The following is a 23,525-nucleotide window of genomic DNA, read 5'->3' as shown; positions in this document are numbered from 1 at the left end:
ACGCCATCCCATCTGATTTGCACTTGGTGGGACTATCATGTTTTTCAACAGGACAATGACCCAAAACACACCTCCAGGCTGTGTAAGGTCTATTTGACCTTACACAGGAGAGTGATGGAGTGCTGCATTAGATGACCTGGCTTTCACAACCCAATTGAGATGGTTTGGGATGAGTTGGACCACAGAGTGAAGGAAAAGTAGCCAACAAGTGCTCAGCATATGTGGGAACTCCTTCAAGACGTTTGGAAAAGCATTCCTCATAAAGCTGGTTGAGAGAATGCCAAGAGTGTGCAAATCTGTCATCAAGGCAAAGGGTGGCTTTGGAAATTATCTGCAGTGCTCAGCTCTGACTTCATATTCTCCTATCGATATGTGTATTTTAATTACCTTTTCATCAATATTGACTAGTCTGTACTGATATGATTTTCATGTTATGACCTGTTATAGCACTTTTATTTATACAGTGTCATCTTGGACATGAGGGTTATCGGTCACAATGCAAAGACAACGTTTTGAAATCAAGATTTTCATTTTTATTGAAAAGTTGGCCAGGATTCTGTACAGCAGAGAGGGTGTGCGCTACACAGGGTTAGGAAGTGGGGGGTGGATATTGAAACTCCTTTTCCCATGGTGCATCATACCCTGAGCCGAGAATCATGTGTAAAACAGCAAGATATTTCTCGTTCCCTCTTTGGTGCTGCAATGGACTGCAGGGGAAAGGAATGGGGGACGAAAAGGGAAGGGGGGTGAAGGAGGGAAAAGCTAAGGTCGGATCACAGGAGAGAAAGAGAAGAGTAGAGAGAGAGTGATGGAGGGGTTGTCTGATTTTCAGGTGTTCTGTAGCCAGGTGGTCCTTCAATTGAGGTTTCAAAGAGTGGGGGATTTTTAATGTCACCACTCTCCCTTGCTGTTTCAGATGGTAAGCTTCAGCCAGGGGTTCGGCAAGGCCTCAGACATCTCTCTCCCTCTCTCTCTTCCTCCGCCCCTCTCCCTCTCTTCCGCTCTTTCTCTTTCTCTCCTTCCCTGAGCCTCACTTGCTGGCCATGGTGTAGCATCCCTGCTGGTGCCACTGCATGTCGCGGATACGCCTCACGGACTGGAACTGGGGGTGACGGGCACCGTACTCGTTGAAGTGTTTGAACTCGCCCTTCTCCAGAAGGTACTGGGAGCCACGGTATCCGGGGAACTGGTAGCCCACCCAGCTGAGGGGAAAAAGGAGAACACCAAATTATGTCACTAGGCAAATCAATACGTATGTCACTAAAATATCAGCCGTTCTCCTACAATCTTTTCATTCTAGATCTATGTGTTCTTAGTTGTGAGTTTAACTCTGTCAATTCCTTTTTCCATCTCTATAGCAACACTTACGTTCCACAGCTGACCATTATGCTGCCGACCCTGTCGGTGAAGCCGTAGGAGAACAGAGACGGAACGTCATCGTCCATGATCTCCATCTTACGGCCCTTGAATTCCCCAACCTCGTACAGGCAGATCTTGTGCTTCTCGGGGTCCTGAGAGAGAGGGGAAAGGAGAGAGGTGTGTGAGAATGAAGGAGGTGTTCAGAAGGAGAGAAATGTACAGGAGAGACACAAAAATGGAGAGAGAGTAAAGAAAGACAGAGTGAGAGATCAGGGGGTAGGTAGCAAGTCACAAAGAGAGAGGATGTGTATAAGTGAGAAAAATTAGAGAACAGATGACAGAGAGAGATGGTGAAAGACGAGAGGAGTGTCCCCACCATGCGGACGGGCCTGAAGGACAACAGGTAGTCGTTCTTCTGGCAGTTGCTCCAAGAGTCCCAACGGGGGAACTCTCCCTTCTCCAGAATGTAGTGTTCGCCACAGAAGTTCATCTGCTCGAAGCCCACAAAGCTATACAGGATAGAAAGACAGTGTTACTTTATTATACAGCTGTGTTGACATATCTAATTAGGATTTATTTTTTTAACTGTAAATGAGACTGCTACATCTACCATTATCCCACAAAGCTACAGGGATAGCAGGACATTAATAGACACTAATATATAGTTTAAAAAACTGGAGAGGTTGACTTACGGTCCACACTCAATGCGGAGGGAGCGGACGCGGTCCATGCCCATCTCACACACGTTCATGCACTCGTTGCTGATCTCGACCATGCGACCCTGGAAGTTCTCCTGGTCGAACACAAACATCTGAGGGGCAAACAGAGAAAGAGAAACAGACATAAGTACATCATCAACACAGATAGTGTCTGGCTGTATCAGTGAGCCAATGATATTCCATTAGATTGGAGCCAGGAGATGTCCTGTTAGTTGAGGACTACTTGCCTTGTAGGACATCATGCCCATCTCAGACTTCTTGCTCTGAGCAGCCTTCCCGTCGGTCTGGGAAGCAGCCTTGGACTTATCACTGGACATGATGACTGGAAGGGAGAGAGAGGGATGAGAATGAAACAGTCTCAAAACAGTCAAGAAAACACATCCAAGGTGTTGGGAATACAAATAATGTATGGAAATACAATAAGGGATGAAGATGGAGTGAATGGATGCAATCAGGGGAAGAGTGGTATTTGGGCTTGGGGATGCTGTCTACATGTGTAATATAGTGATGTACAATATGAATGTTACATGTATTATTATAGCGACTATTCTAATTACTGATTTCAAAGTCAGACTGCTGCTGAACAGCTGCTACTCCTCTTTCTCCCCCTTCTCTCTTTACCTGTGTATGCAGGTGCCAGCATGTGTGTCGTGTGTGTCTGCTGCTCTTACCTGTGTGTGTGATCTGCCTCACTCAGAGAGTGTTTGTGGCTCAAAGTGCGCCCCGCCCTTTTATATGCTGGCGCCCAGAGGAGGAGGATTAGAGACAGAGAAACAAACCTGCTGAGGTCAGAACCACGAGACAATAGAACCACCGCATCATCAGAGAGGGACAGCCAGAGAGGGGGGGCCAGCCACGGGGACCAATGAGATCCATGGTTCATTGAGAAGGATTGGAGGGGGGTTGATAGTGGAATACTGTACATGATGATAGGGTCTAACCACAAACAGATACATTATCTGAGCGATAACACTGTACCAGTATCTGTGATAAGCAACTAATTACATTTTTCACACTCTGGTATAACCTGTGACTAAGACCTGTACATATATTGTGTTCATGATCATAATAATATTGATCCTATGCCATTTTGAGGAGCACATTTCCCACGCTCAATGTGCATAAGGTAGACAACTAAAGAATAACAGCAACAATACATCAAAAAGTAGACCAAACTATCACAACACATAAAACCATTACCTACTAATGTAAAAATATATTGTTTTTAAGGGATCAGACATTAAAATCTAGCTTGAATAGGTGGAAGGATATTTACTGAATAGGCTCACTATTTACATGAGAGGACATGTGAAGTGCGCTAACCATCTGCTCATAATCAGTACCAACTTCTATTACAAACAGAACATTTCTGGTCTTGTCTTCTCTCTGAGTCTCATCTCATCACCATCGGTTTTGAAACAGTTGAATGGGAGCTCAAGCCTGAAGCAAGTCATTAACACGTACTTTTTAATTGATGCATTATTGGACCTCACATTATCAAACTACAGGGTTTTGATTAAGAGAGTGTTAAGTCTATAAGGTGTCAGTACGATTTCGTTGAGGTGTGAGGAGTGTGGTGCAATTTTTTGAGGGGGGGACTTCAGTGTGCTTCAGGGGCCAGAGTACCATGTATATGACTCAAGGATGGATGGGGACTCAGATGGATGTGTGGCATGATTTAGGTGTGTTTGTGTGTGCTACCCATGGCATCTGTGAAAGGGGGCAAAACATCTCTGTGTTGTCCTATGTGTTTAGTGACTAAGGAGATACTATTACATATAGATGTCAAACACTTTCTCATTCTCAAATGTTTCTATCCTGTTCATATTCTATTATAAACATATTTGTAGACTGACTTTTTCTCTCTACCCAAACGGTGCATGTGCCCCTTTAATCTCCACATTCTCCACCTCTATCCCGGCCTTTGTGACTGCCGCACACCGGACTGCTGACCAGCACGAACTGACCGGGACGTTATTGTTCCTCTCCCATTCAGGGCAAACCCCGAACGCTGTGCACAGAGAGGACTGGCGTTCCATAGTATATGCTGAGCTGGCGTATCGCGCAGTTTCGATGGAATGACCGGAAAGAACAGGAGCGCGCTGTTGGCCAGTGTTCTTGGTGGGAAAAAGTTATTGTGCGCGTACCAAAGGCCTGCACCATGGACGCGCTCCAGGGGGGGGCGCTTCTCGTCACTCGGTATAAAACTGAAGCGCCAGGATCTCTTGAAGCTCAACGCGAGATAGCGTTAGGCGCGTGCCACTACCGAGCTCATCACGAATAAGTGCCAAACTAGGTAAGGTGCCAACTCCGTAACGCATTTAATGCAAATTATAGGGACAGTCAGTCAGATAGGCCATTGCAGGCTTATTCAAGACGCGTTTACACATTCATTTAAAACTCACCAAAAAGCACTAACCCTGAAACAACACGTTAACCTGCAGTGCACATTGCATAGATTGGCTACATAATGTATAGACTCTTTTAACTGATCCGTGTCTCCATATTGCCTATTCTGGTGTAGCCTACAAACTTGGATGGACAATAAACGATGTGATGTTTTACCGTTAGTTCACAATAATTTCGATTTGTTGCGTATTATTTGTCTAATACGATTGGCTAAAACAGGGAGCGAGCTTGTTAGATACAATATCGTGTAGCTTTATCATAGATTAATTGATCGGCATTAGTATGAATTCAGCTCATTAGAGACTGTGCAGTGAAATTCTTTCCAAATAGTGCATAGCGGATAGGAGAAGTGTTAAACGGGAAACATTTTAGAGAGGTTGTTTTCCAAGGCATGTTCACTTGAATACCAGTGTGAAGCCTTGATTATAGAATAACATAGAATGTAATAAAATATCATAGAATGTTACTCTGTCTGTGTGGATTGTTGGCGTTGAGGTGACTTATAGAGTGTAGGAGAGTTGAGGAGATTGGGTAACGGAACGTTTGACTCCTGCCTCTTAGGTGTAAAGATGTACCGAACCACTAGATCACCAATGATGCAATCCCTTGTCAACTCGGGAATGGGCGTGGCTCCTTTCTTCAAGGTAACACACCTTAGAGGAGCCACATACCTTTGCATAAGTGGGATGGGCTCTGTCACCTTAAATGTCCCTCTTCTTATCTTCCATTTATTCTCCCTCTCCCCACCCATCTCTCTCTGTAGGTGACTGTGTTCGAGCAGGAGCACTTCCAGGGCAAGTGCCAGGAGTTCACCTCTGAGTGCTGCAACATCCACGAGTGTGGTCTAGACATCATCCGCTCCATCAGAGTGGAGAGTGGAGCGTGAGTTTCACACTGTGTGTTTACGCCATCTGTTTAGTGGGAATGTTTATTTATGGACAGAGGAATCCAGGTGTGTAATCTGTCTGTCTGTGCGGATGAGCGAGTTATTTTGTTTATAGTGGCTGGTTCAATGTGGGTGGATAAGATGGTAGTTCAACGTGTAAAATATCTCTCCCACCCCACTGTAGCTGGGTGGGCTTTGAGCACCATGACTTCCAGGGCCAGCAGTTCATCCTGGAGAGAGGAGAGTACCCCCACTGGGACGCCTACAGCGGTTCCCTGTCCTACCACGTGGAGCGCCTCATGTCCCTGCGTCCCATCTACTGTGCTGTGAGTACCAGTGTGTGAGATAGAGAAAGAGGTGATGTGAAAGAGAAACAATGCAGTTTTTTTTTATGTCTGCCAAACGGATACATTCTGTTAAGGCCTTCCTTGAGAAACTCCCAAATTCTTGGAATATGGTCATATTCATGTGTGTGTGTATGTGTAACCTTCCTCCATTTCTCTCAGTCCCACATGAGCAGTCGTATGATGATCTTTGAGAGAGAGAACTTCATGGGCCGCAGTGTTGAGCTGTGTGACGACTACCCCTCCCTGCAGGCTATGGGCTGGTCCATGCCCGAGGTCGGCTCCATGCACGTGCAGTGTGGCGCGTAAGTTAACCTCTATTATTCACTACACACACGCTACGTGTTAGCAAACAGCTGTGGTTTAATACTTTGCACACACGATCGATATACTAAACCTCAGTGTTAAATGAATATCCCCTATCGCTATCCCCCAGCTTTGTGTGCTACCAGTACCCTGGCTACAGGGGCCAGCAGTACATCATGGAGTGTGAGAGACACAGTGGAGACTACCAGCACTGGAAGAACTGGGGCTCCCACTCCCAGACCCCCCAGATCCAGTCTATCCGCCGTATCCAGCATTAAGAGGGGCTAGAGGCTGAGAGGCCCAAGAACCGCAATCCCCAGCCCAGATGCTGCTCTACCCCTTACCCCCCCCCAACGGAAGACCAGCTGCCCCTAACTACCGACTCACCACATAACACTGACACACACAGCCGCTCCAAGGTACGATGAGACTATGTCGCACCGGTAAAGCACAGGAACACACACACACACTGACATAAATAACACAGTTGATTTTTTTATCAGGGTAGAGCACCCACACAGACACACACCTGAGCTGTACTACCTGAACCCCTTGTCCAGGTCACCTGGGCTGAGCAGGGAGCCACACATCCTGCTCGAACCAGAGGTCAACGCATCAACAGGCACCAGTTTCAAGATGGCCACCACCGTAGTGCAGCCTTAATGTGATGTGTGTAGGAGGGTGAATCAAAGGTTAACTAATAAACTCATGTTCACTTCAGTCGCTCAGGCCTGTCCTATCATTATGCGGTGTGTGTGTAGGATAATCTATAATAAATACCATATGGGATTCAACATAGCACGGTCTCAAGATGTGCTATTTGGGTCCAATGTAATAAGCCAAGGGCTTGTACACTGCATGTCAAACCCTCTGATAAACATAGATATAACTGAAAAACTACTTCAAATAAACCTCTTTTTTACAAAAAATGAATAGCCTTGCTGTATCCACTCAGATGACTGTCACTGCTTAAAGACACTACAACACCATGATAAACATCTCAGCGATTTAGGCTGCACTTAAAATATATTCACACAAGGACACGTTAAGAACATCTTTAATCTGTTTTTTAAACAGAAAACAGTCAAACACCTGGGGAGAACAGTCATAATGACAAACATGGTGTGATTCCATTCTAGAACAATCCAAAGCAGAATCGGAAGATGTAGGCCTGTGATGATTGACACTCAACCAATGAAAGTTCAAATTCCTGTGAAACTGAACTAACAGCAGTGTAAAACCTGATTTGTTGGCAACTCACAATGAAACATTTGGTATATGAATGAACCCAAACTCCTCTGCACAAGAGGCAAATATAGCTGGTGTTTTTCTACATGGGTCATTGAAAACTTTAACACAATGATGTTGTAAAGGTCTGGGCAGTGAGATGTAGACTTAAACAGAGCACAACTGCCTCACAGTGTAAAACACGTTCATATTTGACGATCTAAGTGCTGAAAACTAGAACTCAAGCACAGAGCTCTAAAGACAAGGTGAGGTAGAAAAAAGGTACAACAAAAACATCCACATTTTTTTAAACATCCATTCGTCCTCTTTTGTTTAACAATGGGTAACTTGGAGGAACTCAACCACACAATCATGCTTCTCCATCAAGCAGAAATCTGTACATTCCTTGTCGTTATGCCACGGCTGTCCACACACAGCAGTTTGTCCATATCCCAGTCTCCTAGCAGGGAGAAGATGTTGGTCACACTAGGGAAACAGGGATAGGAGGGACATGGTCATAGTTAGTGTAAAAGCAAAGAAACCTCAGATTAGAGTTGAGTGTGATAATCTGATTGATAATGTAGGCTACCGTGTGTATGCACTCAGTCAGAGCAGAGATGACATATCCAATAAAAGGGGTGTGGTCCAACTCTCCTCCAATGACATCAATCTCCTCTTCAGAACCAAGCCCCTCCCCCCAGGAGCCAGGCAGTATGATAGGAGGGACTGGGGAGGCGCTAAAGCCCCCCAACACATCCACTTCCTCCTCTTCCTCCCAGCTTCCTGTTGACCCTTCGATGTCCACCTCCCGGATGGAACGTGAAGGATGGGAGACTGGAGGCTTTACTATCCCAGAATGCATCCGAGCTGTGACCTTCCACTCTCCGATTTGGATTGGTGGGTTGTGGAGTTCGGTCTGTTTTTCTGCTCTGTCTATCATCCATTTTTCTCCATCTCCATCTATATCAATACTTTCATCAGAATCATCTATCGCTCTGATGTCTTCAACATCTATTTTGTCCATCCGTGTCTCCCTCTCTTCTGTCTGATCGGTCTTTTGTGGTTTAAAAATGGCCCATCCCGTTTCCTCTCCATCTTTCATTCTGCACGGTGTCTGCAGGACTTCCCTGGTCTTCTGGAAGGCTGAGGAGGTTGTCACTTCTTTCCCAGACTCCTCTCTGTCCCCAGGGTGTACCTGCTCTCCACAGGCTGGGGCTTCTGAAACGGAGATGGGAGGGTGAGGTTCTGAGAGCGTTTGGACCAGGGGGACTACTTCTACTTCTGGACATGCACACTTGGTCTCTCTGTCTCATTCCTTCCCTTCCACCTCTCCTCCTCTGACTCCTTTACTCTCCTACTCTTCTCTCTTGTCCTTGCTGGGTCTGATCCTTTCTCCCACTCCAGCTGAGGCTTCTTCCCTCCTCCTCTTCTTCTGCTACTCTTCTTTGTTTCTGCCCCTCGGCTGGTCTGTTCTGGTGGAACTGGAGCAGATGTAACCTTTGCACACACACCATTGACGTTTCTCTTTCTGGGTGGTCTGCCTCTCCCTCTCTTCACAATAGCCACTGCCCCAGACACTCCCCTCACAACCTCCTCGCCCTGTCTGATTGGCTGGGCACTCTGACCTCTGAGCTTCTCTGGGGTTCTGATTGGGCTGATCGGGGGATTGGGTAGGGGTGGGGTTTTCTTGGTAGTGTCAGACTGCTGCTGGCCGGGCCTTGGTCTGAGAGATGACAACACTGACTATAAGTAGACCACTCAGCCATAAAACACCTATACAAATTATACACGGCTAACAATTTACTGAAGAATGCATGAAGTATACTGAGTAAATAGTAGCAGATGTTTCATAATATCAAATGTTGAGCAAAGTCTCTCACCTGAGATTTTATCTTCTCAGCCGACCGACCTGATTGGGCAGTTTGCTGGGGGGTAGGCGTTTCCCTGGCAGCATCCTCAGGTTGGCATAGCTTCTCGCCTGTACGGACAGACACACCCAGCAACACATCATCCACATCCAGCAACGGACCACTCACAATCTTGCAGTTCCTCGTTTTCATGGAGTACCCTTTCTTTATCCTCTTCTTCTTCTTGATTAGTAGTCTGGTCCTGTCTATGTTCCTCTCCCCATGACATTTCTTGGGCCTGACTATAGGTTGGATGTTGATCTCGCCTCGCAACCGTCTTCTGGTCATCACCCTCCTCTCTTCCCCTGGGCTGGGTGGCAGACTGGTAGGGGGTAGAGCTGAGTTGGGCTGGACACTGTTAGGAGTTGAGTATGGAAGAGGTGATGTGTGAGAGAGAGGGAGGTGTGTGTTTGTGGGGTGTGTGACTGTGTTACACTGCTCTATGTGGGCTGTGTGTGTGTAGCTGGGTTCTGGTTGAGGCATGTATACCTGGGCCACGTGTGTGTTACTCTGCCCAGCGTAAGAGGGGTGTGTATAGGCTGTGTGTGTGTAGCTCTGCTCTTCTCTGACTTGAGTGCTCTGAGTTCTGTGTTCAGCTGTGCTGGTCACCATCTGGGCTCCACTATAGTTCCTGAGAGCGGTGTAAGGCTCCGAGAGGCTGGCTGTGCTCCGAGACCCCTCTCCCTCTCCCTGTGCCACTGGGTTGGATGCTGCCACCTGCTGCTCAAACGACCTGAGGAAGTGGTCCTGGATGTCACTCAGCTCACCCTCCACATGCTGCTGCAGCCCAACTTCTGAAGAAGACTTGGCACTTCCAGAACGGTCACCCGCACCGGTCACCTCAGTAACAGCGTCCATGGCGCTAGGAGCTGATCCTGGCAACCACCACAGGCGAAGTCTAGGCCCATCATGATGTCCTCCAGCAGGCGGTCAAACTGCTCGGCAGAGTCCTCCTGGGGAGGGGGGGGGGGGGGGCAGAAGGGGAGGGGGCAGTGTGGACAAGGGATGGGGAAAGGGTCAGGTTAGGGGCAGGGGAGGGGGCGGGAGATGGGGAAGAAGGGGACGAAGGCTCGGACCCACCACTTCCACAGTCTTGCTCTCTGGGACACCTCCATCACCCCCTGCTCAACCCCAGACCCCTTCTTCAGGACTCCTCTCACTCTACTACCTCCTTCTCTCAGCCTCCTGGCTCTCCTCTCAGTTCCCCCTTTAGATCCCGCCTCCTCCGGCCCCGCCTCCCTCTCAGGTTCTCCTCCTGTGGTTGGGAGGGATCGAGGAAGTAACTGATGAATCCAGCGATGTTTCCCTCGAAGCGCTCAAATCCCTCTTTCCGACCTCCACCAGTCCTTGGATGCCCAGCCTAGTAGCAGCAGAAATCACTTCCTGCCTCTCCGCCTCCCCCTCTCCCACCATCTCCCCAGAATACAGCAGACCTACCAGCCTCACCAGGGTGCATGCCCCAAAAACCTGGAAATCCAGTAGGTGGCTCTGCCCAGAGGGAGGTGCCGGTGCGGTGGACAGGGCACATGACAGCTGGGGGCTTAGGGCGGACAGGATGTAACTGTGGGCTGGTACTGACACCCCTGATAGAGGGGGAGAGAGAGATGATCAGGATGGTGTGCATGTTTACATTATAAGTGTGTGTGTGTGTGTCTCCATACCCTCTGCTCAGAGCACCGTGTCACAGAACTGTCTGCACCTCCGCTGCCTCTAGAAGCACAAGCATTTCGCTACACTCGCATTAACATCTGCTAACCATGTGTATGTGACAAATAAAATTTGATTTGATTTGAAGCTCTGCCAGGAGTAAGGCCTTGAACCCTGGCCTCTGATACCGCCACATTCCCACATCCACTAAAAGAGAGAGGAGAGTCGATGGAAGGATGAATGGTAGAAGGGTGGGATATAGGTTGTGAGATGAAAGGATGATGTACTACAATAGGCCTATTCAATTGAATTTGTTAAATAGGCTACATCAGAAGACACATTTGCCAATCAGCTATAAAAATAATATTTCTCTGAGTTCAAATTAAAGGCATAATAACTTAATAAAAGTAAAAAATGTAGGCCACAATCACATTTTCTGTTATGGGAAAATATGAAGGCATCGATTGTCAGCTGAATTGCAATCTACTTAATTGGTCGCACACCAATCACAGCCAAATTAGAACATTAACTGGCTAGCTGTGCACCATCTACCAACACTCGACTCAAGCAATGAGTATATAGATATTATTTGAAGTGGTGAAACTAGTTTGTTGAAGTGCACCCTCCATTAGCATGATATAAATAACGGATGCTTAGCCGTGTGATTAGCTAACTAGTAAACGTGAATTAAAAGACAACATATTGCAACAGCGGCTAACGTTAGCTAGGCTAGCTAAAGTTAGTTTACAGAAATAAAATCATGCATCACTTTACTCACCTTTATCCAGTCATTCGATATGTCCTCTTTCTTAAATGAAATAAAACTTCAAAGCATCGACAATGCTAAGTGCATAAAAGTTTAAAACAATTTGTTTTTAAAAAGAGGATTTAAAAAAAATATATATTTAACTCTTAATTGTCCGAAGGCCAGCCTCCTTGTCACGGACAATTTGCAGAGGTCACAGATTTGACGCTAAATAGCAAAATTGCATTGTTACGAGTTGCATTGTTGTTGTTATAATGTAGAATAGTCTGTATACATACAAGAAGTACACAAATAGACAATGATAACATATGCTAGGGTGTACAACAAATGACAGATTATACAAAGACCTTAAAAGAAACACACATATTGATTGTTTTAACAGCTTTCTTATTCGAAGAATGTTGAATGGTCTTAATGTACTGCTCGAATTCTTTATAGAAAACATGGAAGAGTGTTTTTTTTATTAGTGAATTTACATTTATGAATATGAAATTTTGCCATTAGCACAATTAGATTTGAGGTACAATAGTTTTTCTTTATCTTTATTATGGTTAAGGAAATCCGAGCAGCACATTCTCCCATAAAAAAAAAAAAAAAGTCATCAAGAATATTAACAATTGTAAAACTGTGAATATATTTCCATAATTGTTTTACATGTAGACAATGCCAAAATAAATGTGAAACTGTTTCTGGATGCTCAACACAAAAAGTACAATCAATGTTAATGTCTTTTTTCTTATTTTTCTTCAGGTAATGATTCGCAGGGTTCTACTTATGGATCATTCTGAAAGAGACCTCTTCGACCTTGTTAACAAGCAAGTATTTGTGTGTTAATAACAACCAGACTTTTTTCCAACAGATATTAGTGACCAATGTATTCCAGTAACTTGTGACATAAGGAATGGATACAATATCCCTTTGAAATAAAGCACGTATAGATCTGCTGTTCTGAGGGAGCAAGGAGAAACATAATTTCCCCATTGGATTAAGCGAGGGTAGGTCAAGAAGGTGAGGTCTGGCCACACCTCTAAATAACATGAGAGTTCCAGATGGAATAGCATCGAAGACCATGGCGATCTCTCTAGGTGTTACAGGGATATTGTAACGAGATTTTAAAAAACAATACTCATAATTGAGTAACAATCCTGCATTCAAAGTTTGACTCAGAACACCAGTTCTTAAAAAAATAAAGACTTGTTTCGATACAAAATGTCCTTATTGTTCCAAATGAAATACCTATGCAGGGGGAAAAATCATGTTTAAATATTAACGACCACGCTAAGAATACTTGTCTATGAAAAGCAGATAATGTTGCAGGAATCTTATCAATGTTAAAGTTACAAAGTAACATAAAATTGAGGCCACCAAAACGGGAGAAGATATGAGGGATGAAATTCCAATTTGAAGTTGGAATCGTCTTTAGCCCAATTTATCTTAAAACTATTATTCAAAGTAGGAAAAAAAAAAAAAATGGAGACCACCATATTCATGTGAGTTCATAACGACAGATTTCCTAATATAATGTGTACGATATAGGGACTGGGCTGCATAAATAAATCTGGAGATACCTTCAGCTTTAGCAAGCAACACTCGATGTTTCAAGGATAAATCCCTCTGCATCCAATGGTTCAACTTTTTTTTTCTTCTTTCAATAATAGGTATAAAATTTAATGAGCATCTTTCTTGTTGATCCTTAGATATATGGTAATCCCAAGGTATGTTACTTTTTCATTGACTGGAATATTGCATATAGAGGGTATCACACAGTCTTTAACAGCAAACAATTCACACTTATTTAAGGTTTAGGCAAAGACCAGATGCTTTGGAAAATATATTTATCACATCGAGTGTGTAGTACTGTTGAGTATGCTGCAGCTCAGCGGAGCCACGTCAGTCAGGGTTAACAGCGCGGGCGCACATCATGACAAGTGACGTGAGATTCAACAAGGAACAGCAGCACAAGCTAGCTAGCTTTATAATTCTCACTCAACATTATTATTTGCGTGGTTCTTTGTATCCTGAACGCCCACAGTCCTACCAATCATTACAGCAAGGAAGAGACATCCATTACATCCAACAGTTTAAGAGAGAGGATCCATCAATGTGCTTTCTATCTTGAGTACGTAGCTAGCAGACTAACAGACTTAACACGCTAGTTTACTGTCTAGACACGATAAAAAAGGAATAAAAAGGGAATAATGCAGAAAAGCAATTTGACCATAGGTATTTAGATTGCACATTTATCCAATAGTTGTCTCCATAATGACAAACTCCTGTAGCTGCTGAAAAAAAAAGTTGGGGAAGTTTTCAGGCCTTTTGGGTGGGTTTTGAGTGGTCATTGGATTGCAAATTTTAGCTTGACCTGGCAACACGGCTAAATGGGTTGCCACAAATGCATCTGTAGAGAAAATCCATACGGTCTATGAAAATTATTTATTTGTGTAGTGTGTACTGGACTGTAAACTGTACAGACGAGTACATTTTTTTTAAACCAAAACTTTATTCCCCCTCAATTTCCATTTTTCTCCCAAATTACGATTATTATATTAATCTAAAACAATTAACTGTAGATCTAGGCCAGACCTACTGGAATTTAAATCATTAAATACATTCACCGTCACTGACAGACAGTTATACAGGGCTAATAAATCTAGATTAAGACATTAGAGCATTGTAGACTAATTATAGCCTAGTAATGGTCCAGACTCCAGGTTCTCATAATCTGCACATTATATATACATAGCCCAAGTGGCTGTTGAATAGAACAGACATAGGGACACAATTGAGTCAAAGACAGAAGCCCCTGGGAGTCACATGCAGATCTAATCATGATCTGATAATGAACTTCACCGCAAATTCCACAGGGAGATTCTAAAAACCTTTGATCCACCTTCAAATAGAATCCTATGGCACAGGCAGAATTCATCCGAATTCCACGACTCAAGTTCAAAGGGTTCCATTCCCAGTGTATTCCATAGGGTCAGTGAAAAGGACTGGGTTTGAGGGTGAGGTATCCTTGTGCAGTTTGGGTCTAGGCCAACGTTCCTCGAATTTCTCAAAGAAGAGTGGATCGGTGAATGGCCCAGAGTAGATAATGTGCTGGATTAGGTAGATGATTGCCACGACCATTGCACTGATCAGAAAGAACGGTATGAGCGGCCGCAGATGAGCCCACACGACCCCCACCTCATATACCAACGATCCCAACCCACCTTGGTTACCAGTGTGAGTGGTGCGGCGAGACGAGTCTGGGAACATGGTGGGTGAACCATCCTGCGTGTTGGAAGACGGGGAAGAGAGGTTATCCATAGTGGAGTAGTAGAATGAAGAGTGATGCAAAACTCTTTCAATATTGAAGTTATTTTTAGCCTGTGATGTCTCCAGTTAGGCTAATCATCCATGGAAAAAATAAATGCAAAGAACATTCTGTAGTTCAGTCACTAATCTCTTGCACCACACACTTCCTGTGCTCAGTAGCTGTTGCTCTCTCACACAGACACTAGTTACCCCCAGTGCTTGTCAATAGTCCATGGCTGGTAAGGTTTTGCTCTTTGCTCCAAGTTTGACTTGAAGACTTGAATCTTCATGGGTCTGAAGTCAACATGTTTAAATCCTTACTAACATGCCATCTGGAGCAGGTGGTGTTCCCTCTTTCTCAATCTGTTCTTTAGTTTTCCTTCTCCTGCCCTGCTGTGTGGATTCTGGAGAAACATGACACTGCGCATGATTGAGAGAGCAAATGAAGGAGAGTGGCATCTTTAAATAGCTCTAGTACCAAGTGACAGGAGAGTGTACAACAGGGGAGCAAGGAGAGAGAATCTGCTGTATTAAGTGCCCTCAAATTTAGGGAGAGACACAGGCTACATGCATACCGTACACACACTAACACTTATTCATTCTCGTATGCTCATACAGGGGCAGACCTAATGATTTGGAGGCCCTAGGGGGAAGAATAATTTTAGGACCCATGTCGGTATATTTAAAAAAAAATTGATAAAACAGATTTTGGCCTTACTGCTAGTCAAAAGGAAGTGTTTAGAAGTGTCCTATACCCAAGATATAAGCTCAGAATATATTTTTATACCATGGAATTAGCTGTATACCTTTGACGGGAAAATGCCCTATTCACTTCCATTCATTTTTCGGCCCGGTACTGGGTTACCTTCAGACGAGCCTCGTGACACCTGTTGGGGTCGTAGAGCAAAACGGAGAACACCATTATTCGTGAGTTTCAATTTCTAGGCCAAACCGTTCAAACGCTACAGACGTTTTCGTGATGTCTCCTGGTCTGACAAACATGGCTGTAGCGCTGACGTCGGCAGATGCAGTGGATTGAGAAGCAGCCCATGTTAAAAAAAAAACATCTCTATTTTAAACAGATTAAGGGGCTTGAGCCGAGAAATGTTCTATGCCCAGCTCATGAGGCCCCCTCTCTGCCTAATGGTGTCTGCCAGTGCACTCACACACACTTGAGGCTTCATGATCCATCCTACAGCTGTAGTTAAATTGCATAAGCTGTAAGGAAAAGAGATGTCTGGAATACTGATAAGGGTTTACGAGGGGACATTGAGACACTTTGAAGCACTCATGTTCATTGGTCACATCCACCCTGGTATCGTCTCACAGCGTGAGACATGAGTCAAAGGCTGAGCACATATTGAACACTCAAATTTCATCGGTGGTCAAAATGTTCCCCAGGGTCACGTTAGCCTGTTAGGTCACATACAGCAATGTCTAGGACTTACTGGCCAAGGAGTAGATTCAAAAACAAATGCAGAGGGGTAGAAACACCTTTCAGGCATCTCAAATGTAGTGTGGATGCATATTAACTGTGAGTGGGGCACAAGACTGAGCAGACCACCCCTAGCTCAAGCCTTCATGGTTATTAAGGCGTGAATGTGAGTTAGGGTGTCTGGTTACCCAGACAAACTACAGAGTACTCCTTTAATTAGACGTGTTTATCCCAAGTACACATCTCTAGCCATCACGCATGCACACAAATCTAATCTGGTCTGAGAAAAGATCTTTATTTTATAAAACAGTATTGCCAGTTACATATTCTTAGTGAAAAAGAAACTTTTCAGAGCCAAGGCAGGTATGTTCATCATCATTGTACATGAATAGGCAATAATAACAAGAAATTATGCATGTGGAATTAGTCTCTTGCCATTCAAAGAAAGTGGTAAAAACAGAATAAAAACTATAACAGGTTGCATATGCTTCACCCATCACTCAACAACCATTCCTAAATCAGAAAACAAAATATGAAAAACACAGGCACAAAATTAAGTCAAAGCACAAAGAACAGATCTTCTATACCAAAATGTGCTTTTAGTGTTTTCCCCTTAGCCTGGTCCCGCTGTGTCTACACCCGAGTCACCTCTGAGGAAACCAATACTCTCAATACGTAACAAGTGTCATTTATAGAGAAGACCAACCTCATTCTCCTTTTCAACCATTGTCATTGGTCCATATCAGCGGCACATTGCTCTGTTCGGTGTAACAGTAAGTACTGACTGTGCGATTAGCGTTATAGGTGGTTCAGAGAACTGTCGTTTATTAAAACAGACACTAATAATGTCTAACATGCAGAATAAAGAATCTTGTGAGTTCTATGCAATACATTTCTAACAACCCATCCGATTGAATAAGTCCCAGGTCTGTAGTGGGGTTCTGTATAGTAGCGTGGGGAATGAGTTCCCAGTGTTGTAGTTTAGTGTTGGAACGTTATCTAGTGTATGGGCAATGTAGGACTAGGAGCTGTGGTGCTTTTTAACAGTGTGTGAACTGTAGTTTTCCAGCTACCTGCACAGCAGAAGCTAAATCCACACAGCCATAGTTAACATTTCAGGAGGGTAAGACGGCAGTCTAACGGTCATATCTTTACATTAGGGAAACAGACACGTTAAAAAAAAAAAAAAAAAAGTCATCACTCAACAAAAGATGCAGTTGGTAAATCTGTAAAAGCCACAATTGAAAAGAACAGACAAATAAAATAAATATTTGCCACAGGAGTAGAAAAACGCATGAAAGCACAAAATGAAATCCTTTAAAATACACAGTCATATGGGTTTTGTTCGTTAACGAAGCTCTCACACACATCCATCTCACACAGATCTCCTGTATGGCACTCACACACAAACTGACCTTAAACTCTCCCAACTAACCCAAAACCAACCAGACGAAGATAACTAGAAGAGATTAAAATAACTCCTAGAGAAACATTCTGAAACTATGAGGCCGAGCCCCATTGGTCCACCAGTCACCAATCCCAATCTGGGCACTATTTAAATTAAAATCAACCTTGAAGGCAGACACCTCCCTTACCAATCAAACATGTCCTCTTTTTATATACATACCCTACAGATATTTAAAAATAAATTCATCTCAGGATGCAGGTGATGGCAGCAATCTGATTCACGACAACACATGGATGAGTATGAGGACAATAAATCTAACGAACGACAGGGAACGCTCACTGAGCCAAATGTTGGATGTAAGTAACCATAGAAACAACAGAAATAAATAATGATTGTCAAACAAAGATGATTGCCTTGAAAAAGGGAATATCAATAAAACTTTAGATATATTTCTGATGCTACTATGATCCGTGTGTGTGTGGTGTCAGTTTGAGTGTTAGATTTCTGATTGCAACACAACCGCTTTCTTTGGATCCCAACCCTCATCTTCATAACCACAGACTTGTGATGGAAGGAGCGAAAGAGGGGGATGAGAGCAAGTCTGTGGGTCTCTCCTCAGTAGCAGTGGTAGGGCAGGGGCAGCTCACTCTGGGTGATGCACACTATCAGTTTTTCTGGAGGGAGAAGAGAATGATAGGCAATACATTTGATTAGTGCATGTGTTTATACTTCAAAGAGTAAAATGCAAACAGTACACTCAAGTGGACTCTGTGGTGCAAGTATGTGAGTATACACAATATGCCAAAATGCAAGTGCCTACGGTATATTGTTAAGGTATATGATACAGCATAATACACAAGTCCACATAGCATACCAGTGTGAAAGCCTCTTGGGTATTCAATGTTTCCCCTGTATTCATCATAGCGCCAAATAGTATACACTGAGTGTACAAAACCTTAAGAACACCTTCCTAATATGGAGTTCCACCTCCCCCTTTTGCCCTCAGAAAAGCCTCAATTCGTCAGGGCATGGACTCGACAAGGTGTCAAAAGCGTTCCACAGGGATAGTTGCCCATGTTGACTCCAATGCTTCCCACAGTTTTTAAGTTGGCTGGCTCTCCTTTGGGTGGTGGACCATTCTTGATACACACAGGAAACAGTTGAGCGTGAAAAATCCAGCAGTGTTGCAGTTCTTGACACTCAAACCAGTGTGCCTGGAGCCTACTGCCATACCCTGTTCAAAGGCACTTAAATATTTTGTCTTGCCCATTCACAATCCATGTCTCAAGGCTTAAAATCCTTCTTTAACCGGTCTCCTCCACTTAAATTACACTGGTTGAAGTGGATTTAACAGGTGACATCAATAAGGGACATCATAACTCACCTGGTCAGGCTCATGAAAGAGAAGGTGTTCCTAATGTCTTGTACATCGAGATATATACACACACACAAAACAAAAATAAACACAACATGCAACAATTTCAAAGAATCTGAGTTAGTTCATCAGTCAATTTAAATAAAGAAATTATGTCCTAACCTATGGATGTCACATGACTAAGCAGGGGTGCAGCCAGCCAATCAGAATGAGTTTCTCCCCACAAGAGAGCTTTATTACAGACAGAAATACTCAGTTTCATCGGCTGCGGTTGTGAGACTGGTTGGACTTACTATGAAACTAAAATTATATTTAGGCGGCTTATGGTAGAGAAATGAACATTAAATTCTCTGGCAACAGTTCTGGTGGACATCCTTGCAGTCAGGATGCGAATTGTACGCTCCCTCAACTGGAGACATTGTGTTGTGTGACAACACCGCACATTTTAGAGAGGCATTATTGCCCCCAGCACAAGGTACACCTGTGTAATGATCATGCGGTTTAATCAGCTTTGTGATATGCCACACCTGTCAGGTGGATCGATTATCATGGCAAAGGAGAAATGCTCACTAATAGGAAAGTAAACATTTGTGCACCAAATTTGAGAGAAATCATATTTTGTGTATATGGAACATTTTTGGGATCTTGTATGTCAGCTTATGAAACCAACACTTTAAATCTTACATTATATTTTGTTCGACGTGTGTGTCATATCTAGTGACAAGAAAAGGTATCTGAACCCTTTGGAATTACCTGGATTTCTGCATAAATTGGTCATCAAATTTGATCTGTGATCATCTAAGTCACAACAATAGACAGTGTGCTTAAACTAATAACACAAATGATTGTATTTGTCTTGTCTATTGAATAGATAATTTAAACGTTCACAGTGTAGGTTGGAAAAAGTAAGTAAACCCCTAGGCTAATGACTTCTCCAAAAACTAATTGGAGACGTTGTTTAGAGCTGCCCTGCCCTATTAAAAAAAACTCACAATTGGAGTTTGCTATTCACAAGAAGCATTGGCTGATGTGAATCATGCCGCGATCAAAAGAGATCTCAGAAGACCTAAGATTAAGAATCGTTGACTTGCATAAAGCTGGAAAGGGTTACAAAAGTATGTCTAAAAGCCGTCATGTTCATCAGTCCAGGGTAAGCCAAATGGTCTGTAAATGGAGAAAGTTCAGCACTGTTGCTACTCTCCATAGGAGTGGCCGTCCTGCAAAGATGACGGCAAGAGCACAGCGCAGAATGCTCAATGAGGTTAAGAAGAATCCAAGAGTGTCAGCTAAAGACTTACAGAAATCTCTGGAACATGCTATACGTAAAACACTAAACAAGAATGGTGTTCATGGGAGAACACCACGGAAGAAGCCACTGCTGTCCAAAAAAAAACATTGCTACATGTATGAAGATCGCAAAAGTACACCTTGATGTTCCACAGCGCTACTGGCAAAATATTCTTTGGACAGATGAAACTAGAGAGAGTTGTTTGGAAGAAGAAAAAAAAAAAGCACAGCACACCAACATCAAAACCTCATCCCAACTGTAAAGTATGGTGGAGGGAGCATCATGGTTGGGAACGCTTTGCTGCCGTAGGGCCTGGATAGTTTATCGTTGACGGAAAAATGAATTCCCAAGTTAAAGACATTTTGCAGGAGAATGTTAGGCCATCTGTCCGCCAATTGAAGCTCAACAGAAGTTGGGTGATGCAACAGGACAACGCCCCAAAACAGAAGTAAATCAACCGAATGGCTTCAACAGAAGAAAATACGCCTTCTGGAGTGGCCCAGTCAGTTCTGCCCTCAACCCGATTGAGATGCTGTGGCATGACCTCAAGAGAACAGTTCAGACATACCAAGAATATTGCTGAACTGAAACGGTTTTGTAAAGAGGAATGGTTCAAAATTCCTCCTGACCGTTGTGCAGGTCTGATCTGCAACTACAGAAAACGTTAGGTTGATGTTATTGCTGCCAAAGGAGGGTCAACCAGCTAAATCCAAGGGTTCATACTTTTCCACCCTGCACTGTGAATGTTTACACAGTGTGTTCAATAAAGACATGAAAACATAAAATTGTGTGTTAAAGCAGATGGTCTAGTGTTGTGACCTAGATGAAGATCAGATACATTTATGACCAATTTATTCCGAAAATCAGGTATTTCCAAAGGGCTCAAACTTTCTTGCCACTGTACGCATGTACAGTTGAAGTGGGAAGTTTACATACACCTTAACCAAATAGATTTAAACTCAGTTTCACAATTCCTGACATTTACTCCTAGTAAAATTGCAAATTAGGTCAGTTATGATCACAACTTTATTTTTAGAATGTGAAATGTCAGAATAATAGTAGAGAATTATCTATTTCAGCTTTCATTTCTTTCATCACATTCCCAGTGAAGTTTACATACAATTAAATAGTATTTGGTAGCATTGCCTTTAAATAGTTTAACTTGGGTCAAATGTTTCAGGTAGCCTTCCACAAGCTTCCCACAATAAGTTGGGTAAATTTTGGCCCATTCCTCCTGACAGAGCTAGCGTAACAGTCAGGTTTGTAGCCCTCCTTGCTCGCACACACTTTTTCAGTTCTTCCCACATTTTCTATAGGATTGAGGTCAGGGCTTTGTGATTGCCACTCCAATACCTTGACTTTGTTGTCCTTAAGCCATTTTGCCACAACTTTGGAAGTATGCTTGGGGTCATTGTCCATTTGGAAGACCCATTTGCGACCAAGCTTGAACTTCCTGACTGATGTCTTGATGTTGCTTCAATATATCCACATAATTTCCCTCCTCATGATACCATCTATTTTGTGAAGTACACCAGTCCCTCTTGTAGCAAAGCACCCCCACAACATGATGCTGCCACCCCCATGCTTCACAGTTGGGATGGTGTTCTTCAGCTTGCAAGCCTCCCACTTTTTCCTCCAAACATAACGATGGTCATTATGGCCAAACAGTTCCATTTTTGTTTCATCAGACCAGAGGACATTCTCCAAAAAGTACGATCTTAGTCCCCATATAGTATTCTGGCTTTTTTGTGGCTTCATCCTTGCTGAGCGGCCTTTCAGGTTGTGTTGATATAGGACTTGTTTTACTGTGGATACAGATACTTTTGTACCCGTTACCTCAAGCATCTTCACAAGGTCATTTGCTGTTGTTCTGGGATTAATTTGCACATTCATCTCTGGGAGACAGAACGCATCTCATTCCTGAGCGGTATGACAGCTGCGTGGTCCCATGGTGTTAATATTTGCGTACTATTGTTTCTACTGCGTGGTCCCATGGTGTTAATATTTGCGTACTATTGTTTCTATAGATGAACGTGGTACCTTCAGGCATTTGGAAATTGCTCCCAAGGATGAACCAGACTTGGATGCCCACAATTTTGTTTCTGATGTCTTGGCTGATTTCTTTTTGATTTTCCCATGATGTCAAGCAAAGAGGCACTGAGTTTGAAGGTAGGCCTTGAAATACATCCACAGGTACACCTCAACTTCACTCAAATTATGTCAATTATCTTATCAGAAGCTTCTAAAGAAATTACATAATTTTATGGAATTTCCCAAGCTGTTTCAAGGCACAGTCAACTTAGTGTATGTACACTTCTGACCAACTGGAATTGTGAATTATAAGTGAAATAATCTGTCAGTAAACGATTGTTGGAAAAATTACTTGTCATGCACGAAGTGCATGCCAAAAGTATAGTTTGTGAACAAGACATTTGTGGAGTGGTTGAAAAACGAGTTGACTAACCTAAGACTTCAACTGTGTGTATATGAGATATATAATGTATGTGGACACCTGCTCGTCAAACATTTCATTCCAAAATCATGGGCATTAATATGAGGTTGGTCCCCCTTGATGCTATAACATCCTGCATCCTTCTGGGTAGGCTTTCCACTAAATGTTGGAACATTGCTGCAGGGACTTGCTTCCATTCAGCCAAAAGATCATTAGGGAAATGGGCACTGATGGGCGATTAAGCCTGGCTCACAGTTGGCGTTCCAATTCATCCAAAAGGTGCTCGATGGGGTAGAGGTCAGGGATATTTTTTGGGCATTGCTGGATTACTCTTATGTTTGAGCATAAGAACACAAATGGCCATGGCAAAATGTGCAGAATTGGAAATAGGAAATTAACTTTCACATAGCAATATTCTCTCTCAGCGCCATGGGAAAATGTATACAATTAGAGAACGTTTTATTTATTTTTTAAACTAGGGGAAACACTGATGGTATTGTATACAACTAGAGTATTCATACAGCTGGACTTCAGTTTTCACTGCACACTATACTGTCTACAAAACCAAGGTACTGAAATAATACAATATTGACAAAGTGTTACAGCAAAGGTAGGTAATAGGTATCAGAGACAAAGGATGGCGATAGAGTCCATGCAGGACAAGAGGTGAAACGTACCATGCTGTTACATGCAGAGGGGG

The 23,525-nt window shown here is 43.4% G+C and overlaps 4 protein-coding genes across 8 annotated transcripts in view; 1 reads left to right on the top strand and 3 right to left on the bottom strand.

Annotated features, from left to right (window-relative positions):
* Positions 1-510: 510 nt before the first annotated feature.
* Positions 511-2,838, bottom strand: LOC112220970 (beta-crystallin B1-like). Its single transcript, XM_024382993.2, has 6 exons — positions 2,750-2,838; positions 2,306-2,400; positions 2,052-2,170; positions 1,736-1,868; positions 1,369-1,511; positions 511-1,202 (listed from the first exon to the last, which is right to left on the bottom strand). The coding sequence occupies exons 2-6, from the start codon at positions 2,393-2,395 to the stop codon at positions 1,031-1,033; spliced, it is 657 nt and encodes a 218-aa protein (XP_024238761.1). The 5' UTR covers positions 2,396-2,400; positions 2,750-2,838; the 3' UTR covers positions 511-1,030.
* Positions 2,839-4,248: 1,410 nt separating this feature from the next.
* LOC112220971 (beta-crystallin A1-2-like) lies at positions 4,249-6,743 on the top strand. The gene is made up of 6 exons (XM_024382994.2): positions 4,249-4,374; positions 5,049-5,131; positions 5,251-5,369; positions 5,558-5,699; positions 5,880-6,022; positions 6,154-6,743. Exons 2-6 carry the CDS (start codon positions 5,057-5,059, stop codon positions 6,299-6,301), a joined length of 627 nt encoding a protein of 208 aa, XP_024238762.1. The 5' UTR covers positions 4,249-4,374; positions 5,049-5,056; the 3' UTR covers positions 6,302-6,743.
* Positions 6,744-7,064: 321 nt separating this feature from the next.
* LOC112220968 lies at positions 7,065-16,259 on the bottom strand. Of its 5 annotated transcripts, none has more exons than XR_002948954.2 (3): positions 9,131-11,571; positions 7,840-8,468; positions 7,065-7,736 (listed from the first exon to the last, which is right to left on the bottom strand). XR_002948954.2 is itself a non-coding variant. In XM_042303099.1 (3 exons), exons 2-3 carry the CDS (start codon positions 10,013-10,015, stop codon positions 8,406-8,408), a joined length of 948 nt encoding a protein of 315 aa, XP_042159033.1. In that variant the 5' UTR covers positions 10,016-11,011; positions 11,583-16,259; the 3' UTR covers positions 7,065-8,405. The 5 variants fall into 5 exon arrangements, 4 of the variants coding, with proteins under 4 accessions (XP_042159033.1, XP_024238759.1, XP_042159034.1 ...); XM_042303099.1 differs by adding an exon at positions 11,583-16,259 and having other exon boundaries at positions 7,065-8,468; positions 9,131-11,011; XM_024382991.2 differs by adding an exon at positions 11,583-16,259 and having other exon boundaries at positions 7,065-8,468; positions 9,131-10,740.
* A 317-nt stretch (positions 16,260-16,576) lies between these two features.
* LOC112220967 (catenin delta-1) overlaps positions 16,577-23,525 on the bottom strand; it is a gene marked incomplete at its 5' end in the record, with an annotated part of 37,331 nt that continues 30,382 nt past the window's right edge. Inside the window, one exon of the mRNA XM_024382988.2 lies at positions 16,577-18,384. Coding sequence (XP_024238756.2) covers positions 18,326-18,384 — 59 coding nt within the window. The remainder of the gene's footprint in view (positions 18,385-23,525) is intronic.

The sequence above is a fragment of the Oncorhynchus tshawytscha genome, linkage group LG21 (assembly GCF_018296145.1).
Source record: "Oncorhynchus tshawytscha isolate Ot180627B linkage group LG21, Otsh_v2.0, whole genome shotgun sequence".
NCBI classification, from domain to species: domain Eukaryota; kingdom Metazoa; phylum Chordata; class Actinopteri; order Salmoniformes; family Salmonidae; genus Oncorhynchus; species Oncorhynchus tshawytscha.
Note: the sequence above shows the minus strand (reverse complement) of the source record. Positions and strands in the feature narration are given on the sequence as shown.